Source organism: Cannabis sativa, chromosome 5 (assembly GCF_029168945.1).
Source record: "Cannabis sativa cultivar Pink pepper isolate KNU-18-1 chromosome 5, ASM2916894v1, whole genome shotgun sequence".
In the NCBI taxonomy this organism is placed as follows: Eukaryota; Viridiplantae; Streptophyta; class Magnoliopsida; order Rosales; family Cannabaceae; genus Cannabis; species Cannabis sativa.
In genome coordinates, this window is record NC_083605.1 from 71,271,955 (window position 1) to 71,285,319 (window position 13,365).

At 32.6% G+C, this 13,365-nt stretch overlaps 1 protein-coding gene across 1 annotated transcript; it reads right to left on the reverse strand.

The window, feature by feature from the left end:
* Window positions 1–2,533: 2,533 nt before the first annotated feature.
* Window positions 2,534–6,034, reverse strand: LOC115716928 (phosphoglycerate mutase-like protein 1). The gene is made up of 10 exons (XM_030645849.2): window positions 5,744–6,034; window positions 5,291–5,361; window positions 4,906–5,013; window positions 4,598–4,677; window positions 4,245–4,407; window positions 3,699–3,773; window positions 3,475–3,563; window positions 3,107–3,226; window positions 2,953–2,997; window positions 2,534–2,853 (listed from the first exon to the last, which is right to left on the reverse strand). The coding sequence occupies exons 1-10, from the start codon at window positions 5,907–5,909 to the stop codon at window positions 2,751–2,753; spliced, it is 1,020 nt and encodes a 339-aa protein (XP_030501709.2). The 5' UTR covers window positions 5,910–6,034; the 3' UTR covers window positions 2,534–2,750.
* Between the last annotated feature and the right edge of the window lie 7,331 nt (window positions 6,035–13,365).

Consider the following 13,365-nt stretch of genomic DNA (forward strand, 5'->3'; position numbering starts at 1 on the left):
ACTTATTTTACTAGAACTTGACATGGTAGTTTTATGTAATGTTATGCCTTGTATTATATTATATTATACTGTGAAATGTGTAGACTTAATGATGATAAACTTTTACAATTGTATTATATTATACTGTGAAATGTGAAATTGATCAACTGTCGCACATATATCGCATACAAATCGCAAATATTATCAAAGTTGAAATAATAACTTGCTTAGCTCGCTAAAAATGTCGCACATACATCGCTTAGAAATCGTAAAAAGTAGACAGTTAGTATATTAGGCATGTTACCAGTGAAATCGCCAAATTCTTCTTCACTTTAGTCACAAATAGTGGCAACAAGTTGTCCACACTCATTTTTGCCTTCATGCTCAAGAACACTCGTAGTTGACTATCTTTCACTAAAACCTCAGGTGGAAACTTAGTGCCTTTCATGTACATGTAAAGAACTTCTAACTTCAATTCATACACCAAGGGGTCCACCTCCAACTCCTCATGCAAAACTTCACGCAACTTTTTCAGTGTACAGTCAATGTCCAATATCAATGTCTTACTTTTTGAGGAATCAAATACCCAGTTGAAACCCTCCAAAGTCCAAACTCCATCATACAGTACAGGCACAAATACAGATGAATCTATCCCAAAGAAATACAAACAAATAAACAGAAAAAATCAGCATACAATATCGCACATACATCGCACAAGGTACTACGGAAGTCGCACAATGTCGCCTAATACAACTTCAATATGCTGGAGTATCATGTCGCACAATAATCGCACACAAATCGCATAAGGTCGCAGATTAAAACATACATGTTAAAATCGCATAATGCTGCACAAATGTCGCACACAAATTGCATAACATCATAATCGCACACTAATCACATAACTATCACAAATGTCTCATACAACTATAATATGCTCGAGTAACATGTCGCACAATAATCGCACACAAATCGCATAAGGTCGCAGATTTAAACATACATGATAAAATCGCATAATGGTGCACAAATGTCGCACATAAATCGCATAACATCATAATTGCACACTAATCTCATAACTATCGTACAATGTCGCCAAAATTAATCATGTCACCCCTAACCTCAGGTTCCTCATGAAAATCGCACAAAATCACACAAAGTCGCATAAAATCGCAAAAACACGTAAAAACCCAGAAAAACACAGACTGTTCGGAACAAACTCTACCTCCATTTCAAGGACACAAATGCCACAAATTACAACTAACAACGTTCAGATCCATACAATACAACAAAAAACAATACTATTTACTAAGAAAAATACTTACCCATTGCTTTGTTGAGTGTGGTGGACTTTGAGGGTGAGAATCTTCAAGGTGGCAGTCGGCCAAGACGTGGAGGTGGCAGGCGGCGGCAGTCGGCGGCAACGGAGAGAGCAATGAGAAAGAGAGACAAAGTGAAAGAGAGAGAGTGCGAGAAGAGAGAGAGTGAGAGAAGAGAGAGAGAGAGAGAGATCAAACGAGAGAGAAAGGAGGGGCTGATTTTTTTGGGTTTGAAGAGAGGGCATTTTGGGGTTACCATTAAAAGATTGGCATAGTTACCAAATTCTTAGGATGATGGTATAATTTAACACCATTACACATTTTTAAGCATAAAATGTCAAATTTCCCATTATTTATATGCCGAAAACATATTTTGAAATAGTGTTTTTTATTTATGTTTTAAAACTATTTATTTTTGAGTTTTTGGCACATAAATTAATTATAATTTTTTTTATGTGGCATGAATAACATATTTATTTAAACTTCCATCCCACATTGTTTTAAGTCTATTATGAAGCTTGTTTTTGACTTTATAAATTTGGAGAGTTATATTTACACCTTAAATAATTATAAATACAACAACTATAAATTCATCCCAAAAAATTTGTCATCAATTTAGAATTTTAGTTCGTGTTTCAACAAATTTGGAGGAATTTCAAAATTAGTAGGAAAATATACTAAAATCAAATAAGATTTTAAACTAGTTATAATCAAAATAATACAAAACTATATGATGTATAGTTTGGTGTAATAGAATAATCATAGTGATCCTAATGTAATAGAATAAAAATAGTAATAAAAATTTATTACAATGTTTAGTTTGTAATTGAAACGAACATTATAATCAAAATTATTGTGTTTGGTTTAATATAAGAATATAATAAAATAAAATTTATATTGAACAAAATAATTTTATTACTTTTATTTTATAATTATAATTTTATAATTATAAAATATTCAAAAAAAGAAGTAATATAGACTTTTGACTTTTTTTTACTATATATTTATTAAATTTTTTTTTTCTTTGTAATGGAATGTAATTATAATAGAAATTACATTCATTTTAGCATGTAATCATGGTTAAATACTCAATATAATAACTATTATAGGAGATTATAAAAGTTAAAAATAGACCAATTTATTATTATTGCGATTACTATTACGGTATCACCTTAATGTGTAAGACTGTCGCCCCAACCAAAGGATCCAAAGCAATACACAATAACGAATGGAACCAAATATTTAGAATCCAATATGCCCTTTTTGAAAGAAATGATCTCAATAAAGGGTCATAGATAATCATAATTGTATATATGTAGAGCACATTGTCAAGTCAAATGTTTGACCAAGAATCTGGCCAAAAATTTACATCTTTAAATCTCTTCTAAACCACATAGCAAGCACCCTACTTGAAAACTGCCTAGGCTGCATGCATGCAAATAATGTCTTTATGAGGCATTACTTAGTGTCATCCTTCTTTTCTGCAACATCACTTGGAAGATCAAGTCCATGAGGAATTTTTCCAGGATAATTAGTGGTTGAAGAATCAGAACCTATCGAACTGCAGACAACCCATGAATGATTTTCATTATAAGATTATTTATAATACAGAGGTAGGTAGACATAGTTAATGGGTCTTTCTTAGAACAAAATGACTCACCCTCTATCGATAATAACCATTGATCGAAGCTCACAATTAGCAAAGCTGCAAAAAAGTTGCAATTTCTATATTTTAGACAGATGAGGTATAAATGACCTTTCATTAGCATAAGATTATTTATAAGTAGTGGAAGAGTGTGAAAACGAGAACTTACTGTGTACATATTTCACTCTTTACTGTAGGATGGCAATCATTGCCGAATGCACTCAAAGTATGATATAAAAATCCACTGTGGGAAACAATAGCAATCTCCTTCTCCTTACGCGTCCACAACCTGGTCCCAGCAACAAAAACTTGTATTAGGAAAAGAAATGTTCTAAAGCCTATAGTGGATATGATAGAGATTATCAAATTCGTTACTTTAGAGAAGATAAGAAGGAACAACTACAGTCATCACAAAATGTTAACAAAGGCTTTACTTGAGTAGAAACATGTGGGAATTTGGAGAATTTTTCAACTTACAAAAAAGAAAAGTTTATTGGAACTAATAAAATATAATGATAGCCGGAACTAGAAGAATACCAGTTCAAAAACTGCAAGCCCCTCTCAGCTACATGATCATTTTTCTCTCTAACATCAGGGGTCCACAAAACATCTTCATCATTCTCTATCTGAATAAAGAAGCAAGTACAAAATGAACCACACTTTATTAGTGTTATTATTGCATAAACCATTACCAGTTGTTGTGAGAATAAAAAACAGATGATTGTCCAGATAATTAATGGTAATGATGATGAATTACAAACCAGTGAGAAATCAATTGCAGGGAAAAGTGGCCGATACTCGCTGATGCTTCTTCTCTTATCACAAGGATGAACTCCCTGAAAAATAAAATATAAAAAGAGCACAAGCATATTTTAGTGTTTATGATTAGTTAAAACTAGTGTTGACAACACACCTAATAACAAGAAATTTATCTTCAATAGTTACCCTTTTGCCTAAAACAGCAGAGTACAAATACTTAGTTATGCTTTGTTAAGTACTGCTTAGTTAATTGATTAAGTTTAGTTAATTCTGTTATTGGGGTTAGCTTAATTTCTCCTAAGCTGACTATATATAAGTCAGCTCCTTATTGTAAAGTATAACTTTCAGAATCAGAACTAATACAGAATTTTTTTCATCTTTGCTTTCTTCGATTACTTTTGTATGTTTCACACTAATAATGCTACAGACAAACTCATTCATGCGGTAGCAAGGATTGTGGCTGGTAGTAAATCTTTTCGTGTTCTTCTTAAGAAAATTTATAAGTTATATATTGCAAAAATAAATCTGTCAAAGCAGTCATAACATACCAAATGTTCTCGGCAAAGCTCTACTGCTAGAAATGGTGGGCAATTTAGGCTAGTTATTGCAGAGCGGTCACTGTTTCCTACATTTGCCACCATTAGAGGAGGTACATCAATCCCGTCAGCATAGGCTCCACCTCCAAACACCCCAACTGCTGTTTGCATGGTCCTGCAACGCCAATAATGATCACATACACACAACAAAAAAGGCCACATATCTAAGGTTACATATTCCAATATGTATTGAGTAAAAAAGCTCCATGCTGCATTCCTACAAACTAGCTTTAAACCTCAAAAAAGGTACTGTATTATACTATCATATGAAATTAAGAGCACTTGAAGATAAGTATTAAGCATACCTTAACAAAGGAGAGACGATTACTAGTTCAACTTTCTTGTGAAGTCCACATGCTTGAACATGTTTGTTGAGATTATCAACCTGTTAATTATCATACCACAAAACTAATCAGTAACATTAACAGTTTAATGAGAAAAATTATTTCACTTCCCAATCTTGTAATTTCAACAAAGTCTCCCCTGAATTTTTCAACAAAATTCCTAAATTTTTCCCTCAAATGTTACACATTTCCCGGAAATTAGGAAACTCTGTCAGTGAACAATGATGAATAATTTGTTAGTTTTAATGCAGAGTGACTAATATTTTAACCTGATTCCAGCCAAGAGGGGTAAGTTGCGCATCAAAATAGTCATAAGACATATAGTTGCTGTGATCTTTATCGCCTGCAACATTGTGAACTCCTTGAGCATGCCTTACCTAAATACATTGCCCAGTTAAGACCATATGAAGAAATTACAAAAATAATTTCAATTTTCTCTTGCTTAAGAATATTTTCTTAGATTAAGATTTAGAAGTTAAAACACTAAAAATATATTCAAGAAAAGATTAAAAAAAAAACCTTCTAAAGTTAAAAGAAAGAGATATTTTCCTCCCTATTCTTTCCCTCATAAAATCCACAACATATAAGACCCAAATCACTATAACCACAAATTTATATGAGTATATATAGATCCCTTAAAAAGTACCCACATACCAGATGAATAGTTTTGGAACGATGCAAAGGGTAAAGACTTTGACCAACTGTGGTGGCATCCATATCTGGCTCTGCAATTATCATAAACCATAACCCAAATATACATTATTAACAAATATATACACACACACAAAGATATTATTATAGCCAAGTAAATCTCGTGTTAAGAAAAGTCGCATCAAACCAAAAATATTCTCTTTTAAGAATATACCAAAGCATATTGTTAAGAAAATCTGTTCAATAATTATTATCATGTTCAAAAAAAAAAAAAACTGCATTAAAAGAAAGAACAGAAAAACCGTTGCAGTTCAATATTTCATAAAAGAAAAATAAGTAGAGATTTGACTCATTGATCTTCACAGGAACACAAAACAAGATAATAAGATCCACAGAAAGAAAGGAAGGAAAATGTGAAAAGACGGTTGGAGGAATTAATTGGAGAGACAAACTAACCTGAGATGAGAGTATTAGAGGAAGAAGATGATGATGATTTTGGGAGAGATATTTTGGACGTGGGAAACTTAATAGGGGCAAAATGGTAATTAAAAGGAAGAGATGTGGTGGTACTACTGGTATTGGTATATATAGTACTAGCAAGGCCAGGGGAAAGGGTAATCATTTCGGCTTTTCAATGGCGCCAGATCCAAAGCTTAATCAACTAACAACACCTAAGCTAATCTCTCTCCACTTACGTACGCGCATGGTGTATTTTAGACCACCCTCTCTCCACCTGCCGCCTACCACTAATATGTTTTTTTTTAGCATTGCTATTATACACCGGTAGTACCTAGCACTTTCTTGACATGTCGCGTTGCGATTGGTTAGCTATACTCGCTAAAAGTTATTATATTAAATTATATAGAACCGATACTTAGTTGGACCAATATTGATATTAACACATAAGAGAATACTATAAGCACCACTGCGACCTTTTAACATTTCTCCCTTTTTTTTTAGCTTTTAACAGGAAAAAGGTTAAAAGTGACCATTGGTCTTTAATTGGTTAGCGGTTTTTTATAATTTTTATTAAAGTAAAGAGAAATGCTAAAAGGCACCAGGTGGTGTCTAGCACCCTCCTATGTGTCAGTATCGCTATTGGTCTAACTATGTATCGGGTCCCACATAGTTTAATATAATAATTTTTAGGGAGTATCGCTAGCCAATCGCAACGTAGCATGTCGAAAAGGTATTAGGCACCATTGGCGCCTAATAGCAATGCTCTAAAGTAAAATAAATAGAATGCGAATTAAATTATACTAATAGTAATATTACACTTCAGAAAAGTGTTTGGTACTATGGGTGCCCTCAAAATATGTGAAACTTACCCGATATTAGAATGGACGTTTGTCGTGCTTTGACACCTTAAGGTGCTTCTCTAAAAATAAATATCTCACTTATTGTTTATGGGTAAGTTTATAGTACACTCCAAAAGAGATATTTTAGTAGATCTTTTATCTATTTCGGCATTCAGGATATTTCTTTAGTCTAATTTTTTTCATGGTCGTCTACGTTATAGTAATTTAGGACTACTTGTAAATTTTTATAAAATTCCAAATAGTTTACAATATCGAAAATATAGTTTAAATATTTTATTAAACCCACAACTATTTTTTTCTTATACGAATGGTAAGTAACTATAAATTATTTAGAATTTTTTGAAATTTACAAAATATCTTAAATAACTATAATATACGCAATTAAAAAAATTAAAGTAAAATTTTTTCTAGATACCAAAATAATTAGAAGATTTACTAGGACACCCCTTTTAAAAGGTGTATGTACTTTAAAAAAATTAGAATATCTTTAAAATTACATTTTTTATACATTTAATTGTATAAAAGTAGTATGTATCTACTTATCACAATTCTATTATGAAATAATGTAGTACAAAACACACACAATTTTTTTTTTTTAAAAAAAAAAACAAAATATTATCATAAAAAATTATAGAAATTGTGCACCTTAGACTCTAGTATATTTGGATTTTTAAAATTAAAAAAAAAAATAGATATAAATTTGTAAGATCTCACGTATATTTATAAAAGTAATTTTTAATATTTTATAATAATTATTAAATTAAAATATATAAGATCTGATATTTTATTGCACTAATACTTGTTGACGTAGAAATTTGACGCTAATGAAGCTAAGTCTACTTCAAATTTTTATTTCTTATGAGAATTACAAGAAATTGGCTGAGGCAAGACCTTCAATTTCTAGAGAGAGAAAGTAGAGAGACATGATCTAACCTTATGGGGACTTAGAAAAATGTGAAAAATAAACTAGAGGGCTCTCCTTTTATAGGGAGTGAGGTCTTATTAAAATATTAATAAACTATTACAAAAAATATGAAAAAATCACTTTGGGCAGATCTTTGCCATGGATGATGATCTAATGGTGAAAATTATCAATTTTCAGAGATTGAATCTCGTCCGTCAGATCATTCTCCGGTAATTTATGGAAAAAATTGTAACTATCTTAAGCACGAATTTTAGACTTAAAATCTTCAGAATTGCGATATGGATGTGAGACATGACTTGATAGATCTTTAAAATAGCTTCGAAAGACAAGTTCGATTACATCAATTAGATCAATATTGAGGGAGTTATGGTCATTTTTCTAAAGGTTGTTCAGCACTTAATGCCCAGGTTGACATCCTGGCGTCAACCTGAACGTTGGGTAAGTGAAAAAAGGTCTCAAACTTGTAATTTTTGATGCCTAAGTGATATCTTGACTTCACTTAGTTAGATTCTTTGTCCTGGTAAAGTTATTCTCCAATTCGCGAAGATGTCGCTTTTTGGTGAAATAGGGTAGACTCGAAACTTCCTGATTTTATTGATATTCCACCTTGTTGAAAATGTAAAATATTAAAGTGTAAATTTGACCTGTCACAAGTCGTAGCTCTCGTTTACTAAAAAAATAGTCAAATGGTCGAAACAAAATCAAATTCTGATAAGCAAAACCCAACACACCAGGTCACGCGTCAACCTGGGCATTGGGTGCTTCCCGGGGCTCGTTTTGATACTTCTAGGGCATTCAAGATTGTGAACGAGGTCTCCTACCCCATTTTTTTTTTACCAAAATAAGAAGGATACTCGGAGCAAAATTTGCGTTTGAGGAGCGAAAACATGTGAACCAAGTTGCATGTCAATCTGGGCGTTGGGTCAATGCCCATGTCAACCTAGGCGCTGGGTCCCTGTTTCGACCCCCAAAAATCTCGTTTGCTCCCCAAGATCACTTGTATCTTCATTATTCTTGAAGACAAAAAGGATGCCTATAACACATTTCATGAAAAATGACTGAAAATATCCTAGGTTGACAAAATGTCAACCTGGGTGCTGGGCCCAACTCCAGTGTCAAACTGGACGTTGGGTCTAACTTTTTACCACCAAATGGTTCTGTTTGATTTTTGGAAAATCTTGTATCTCAATTATTCACAAAAACAGAGAATATACCCAGTAGACTTCTTAGAAAAGTTTATTGAAAATGGCCCAAATTGACAATATGTAAACCTAGACGCTGGACCCAATGCCTAGGTCAACTTGGGCATTGGGTCCCAGCTCTATCTCCTACATGACTCTGCTTGTTTCCCGAAAATACCAAAATCCTAGTTGATGACAAAGGAGAATATTCTCGGAAGACTTCTTTTGAATTGTTGTTGGAAATGACCCAAATTGACAAAGTGTCAATTTAGGCGTTGGGCCCAACGCATAGGTCAACCTGGACACTAGGTCCTTGCTTTGCCTTCCATGGCGATCTGTTTCTTTCCCAAAAGTACTTGATTTTTTGTTTTGAATAGAGACGAATAAAATGCTCAGGATACTTCTTCAATATTGTGGTTGGAAATGCCCAATGTTGATAGTATGTCAACCTGGGCGCTGGGTGCCCTGAGCACCTAGTGTCTCGGGTGCTCAAAATTAAAAGTGTTTCGACTCTAATTTTGTCGCCTCAAATATGTTCGTGACATGTCTTATTTATGCCAAAGTACAAAGTTTGAGCCATTTGCACTAAGACGGACGCAAACACTAAAACCCTTGTTGGGATGTCAATCTGGGCGCTTGGTGAAAACTCTCGGCACCCGAGTTGACTTTCGGGGTGTTGTTTTGTCTCTTTTCAGTTTCCAGACATTGGACTTGAATTCTTTTTATTTTCTTGATTTAGAATACTGAAATATGGTGAATTGAAAACAACTTGACGGGATCCAAACACCCATTCCGGAGTTCTCGAAGGCAATCTGGGCGCAGGGTTATAGACCCCTCCTAATTCGATTGCTATGATACGAAACTACTCAAATCCGAGATTTTTTTTTTCTTGTCACGTGTTAAATATTGATGTCCACGTCACCATAGTCAATTTTCGGGTAAACAACATACTTATTAGAATAAATTATGAATATAGTTTTGGTTATTTAACTCATAATAAAAAATGCCAAGGGATACTTTAAAATGCCAAGTATCACAAAAGATGATATATTAATATTGATGAAATTTAATATTGAATTTTACATATTTTAATTTAATAAATAATATAAAAAATTATTAATTCACCAACAACTTACAACGTGCTATATTAATATAGTGTTAAATTAATATAGCGTTAAAAATTTTAAGTTGCCTTTATATATGTAGTTTTTTTTTTATATATTATATATATTTTGAAATGATATTTGTAGTTTCAAACACAACACAATTTAGCTTTGATAATGTTCCATTTTTTGGCTTAATAGGCGGTGAGCGTACGATTCGATTGGCCATTGGGGTTGGAAGTAGACTTTTTGGACCGATTGATGAGTTTGTTGGACTGTATTACGATTTACACCGAACACACGTGCTAAACTAAACCTTCACGTGTATAAGTCCTTCTCCTTCACTTTCCATTTTTTATAATAAAACTTTCACTTTCCATTTCATTTTTTCTTGAATGAATAGACGTCTATTAATAAGAAAAGAAATTAAATTTCATGGTTATTACAAAACAAATGTTTCGAAATTTGAGATACTAAAAAAAAGTTTGGCATATCATTTATTTGTTTTGGTAATTAAAGGAACTTTTTTTTTTTTAATGATTATGCACATTTTGTTATCGTCTAAAAATTAGAAAGTTATAATTATATATTTTATTGCACATGTAATTATTTTTTTTGTACGTATTGTAAATAACTGTTTAGATATTATTTTTCAGTATTTTAAACTATTTAGGATTTTTTAAAAAAAATTACAAGTAGTCATGAATAACTACAACATACACAATTATAAGAAAAATAAGACGAAAAACTTCTTCTTGATACTAAAATAGATAGAAGCATATTATAAACTAACCTTAAAGTTTTATTATTATTTTTGGAGTAATTTGCGGCATAAATATCTAAATTTAACTTCCAGTTATAAATAAATATCTAAATTTAATTTTTGGTGGGTAGTATTACTTAAGTTATATTTCTAGAAATTTGTAGGTACTTGACCGTTAAATATCAAATCATTATGCACGTGTCATTTTCTTATTGATATATTTAAACTAATTTTTTTTATTTAAAAAAAATAAAAATTTAATGACATGGACCAATTGAGGATTGTCATATGGCAATTTACTTAACACTTAAGTTACAAAAATATAACTTAAGTATTATTGCCATAAAAAATAAACTTAAATATTTATTTACAACTAAGAGTTAAACTTAAATATTTATACTGCAAATTACTCTTATTTTTTTTTTATCTTTCATCATTATTTTATAATAATAATTTTACATAATTTTTTTTTTTTTTGATAATTAAGCAATGTTATATAAAGTTAAATGTTACAAGAGCACTACCCATAGTGTTTGAGAGGTTAGAAGAGCCAAAGCAAATAAGAGAAATAAACGAGTGATGAGTATGTGACAATAGATGTGAGAAATACTCACTAACCTGACTGCCTACCGCAATCTCATTAGAAAATTGATATACCTCACAATCATGAGGCATGATATTTCATACGCAGTTAACCACCTTAGTCAATTCTTATCTTGTCCACGGGTTCCCCATATGCATGCCACTCATAGAGTCCTACAATATCTTAAAAAGACTCCAGGTCAAGGCATTTTTTTCCCTTCAAAAACTATCCCTAGCATCACTGCCTTTGCTGAAACTAGGTTGTCTTTAGCCAATGTTCAATTTTCTTTTTTTTGCTGATGCAGACTGAGGCAGTTGCCAAAATACAAGGAGATTCGTTTTAGGTTACTGTATCTTCCTTGACAACTCTCTAATATCATGGAAATAAAAAAAAAAACAACAGGTTGTCTCTCGATCCTCTGCTGAAGCTGAATACCGAGCCATGGCAAATGCAACATTTGAACTTACTTGAATCCTTGCTCTCCTTAAGGACTTTGGTGTATCTCCGATCACTCCTACAAAGATGTACTGTGACAATATTTTTGCCATCCACATCAGTGAAATCGATTGCCATTTCATAAGAGAGAAGATCCAACAAGGCTTGCTACAATTGATGCACGTCTCCTCACAGCAGAATTTGGCTGATATATTTACCAAAGCCCTTCTACCTACTCATTTTTCTAATATTGTATCCAAGATGGGTGTACTCAATATTTATACTCCATCTTGAGGGGAGCTATTAGAATTAGTTTTTTTGGTTATACAGTTAATTATATTGTCAGTGAGGATTCTGTTATGTTAGTTTGTTAGCTTCACTCCCTAAACCGACTATATCCAATTGCCTATATATAAGGCTCATGTAACTTTAAGCAATTCAATTGGATCAATAAAACTTTGACTTCTCTATTCAATCACTCTGTTTCTCTCATATAGGAATATTTGATATGGGTCTTTCAATGAGAAATGTAAAATCAAATTTAAATTTGGTATAATTTATATTTGTGTGGTCCCTCTTACTGTCTCCCTACAATGGTCATGTTAATAACCAAGAGAGTAGCTGTTAGTAGTCTATATATATTTTGTGAATCACATGACGAAAACATTCTCCATGCTCTTGTCACGTTTTCTGTGGCGGCGGCTTGTTGGGCAAAGGCTGGTGTGAACACGACTATCATGGCTGGTATGGATTTCTTGGACTGGTGTGCTACCACTTTCGATTCTGCTTCCAATGGAACCCAATGCTTGGTTGTTGTTCTTTGTTGGGCCATTTGGAAAGCTTGGAACGATAAGGTGTGGAATAACAAGCTGCCTAATGTTTCTTCGACTGTTGCTTTTGCTATTACTTACCTTTGCCAATGGAAGATCGCTCAAACTCCTTTGGAGTCATCTCAGCTGGCTGCTGGTGATGGAGCCGAGCAGTGGAGCCCCCTGTTTCAAATGACGTCAAGGTTTATGTCGATGCTGCAGTTTTTGAAGGGTCACAAGGCTATGGCTTTGGTGATGTTGCTAGGAATGAATTTGGTTATCTAATTGAGGGTGTTACACGCTTTTATTTGGGGGTGGTTAGACCTGAGTTAGCGGAGGAAATTGGGGTTCGTGAGGCTTTAAGTTGGATCAAAGCCAATGGCTGGCAGCAGGTAACACTAGAATCTGACTGCTTGTTGGTCATACAAGCAATCTGAAGACCCTTGACCATGATTTCTAGCTTTGGTTCAGTTATTCAGGAGTGTAAAGCTTTACTTATGGAATTGGGTAATGTTTTAATTTATTTTGTAAGACGTTCAGCAAACTCAGTAGCTCATTCATTTGCAAGAGCTTCTAGTTTTTATCTTGATCGTACTTTCAGTATGGGGAATGTCCTAACTGAATTGTTGCCTTGCTTGGTACCAGAGTTCAAAATTTAATAAAGTTTTTGATTATTTTCTTCAAAAAAAAAAATATTTGTGTGGTCCCATATTTAAATTTATTTGTGAGATTATCTTATACTCTTACACTAATCTCAATACCTCTAAATTAATGTCCATTAAATAAAACTCTCACATTTAACCAGTGACGGGACCAGAATTTTTCATCAGTGGGGGCTTAATTATTATAAAAATATATATTATTTACTTTACATTAAAATTATAATTATTTTGTGGGGCTTTTTACTATTTTATTGTATAATTATTTAATTAAATAGAAGATATTTAATTTTTTTTAACA

Coding starts and splice junctions, on each gene's coding strand:
- LOC115716928 (XM_030645849.2), bottom strand. CDS start 5,909: ATGATTACCCTTTCCCCTGGCCTTGCTAGTACTATATATACCAATACC. Junction 3,774..4,244: donor AGCTTTGCCGAGAACATTTG/GTATGTTATGAC, acceptor TTTATTTTTCAG/GGAGTTCATCCTTGTGATAA. Junction 3,564..3,698: donor CTGCAATTGATTTCTCACTG/GTTTGTAATTCA, acceptor TTCTTTATTCAG/ATAGAGAATGATGAAGATGT.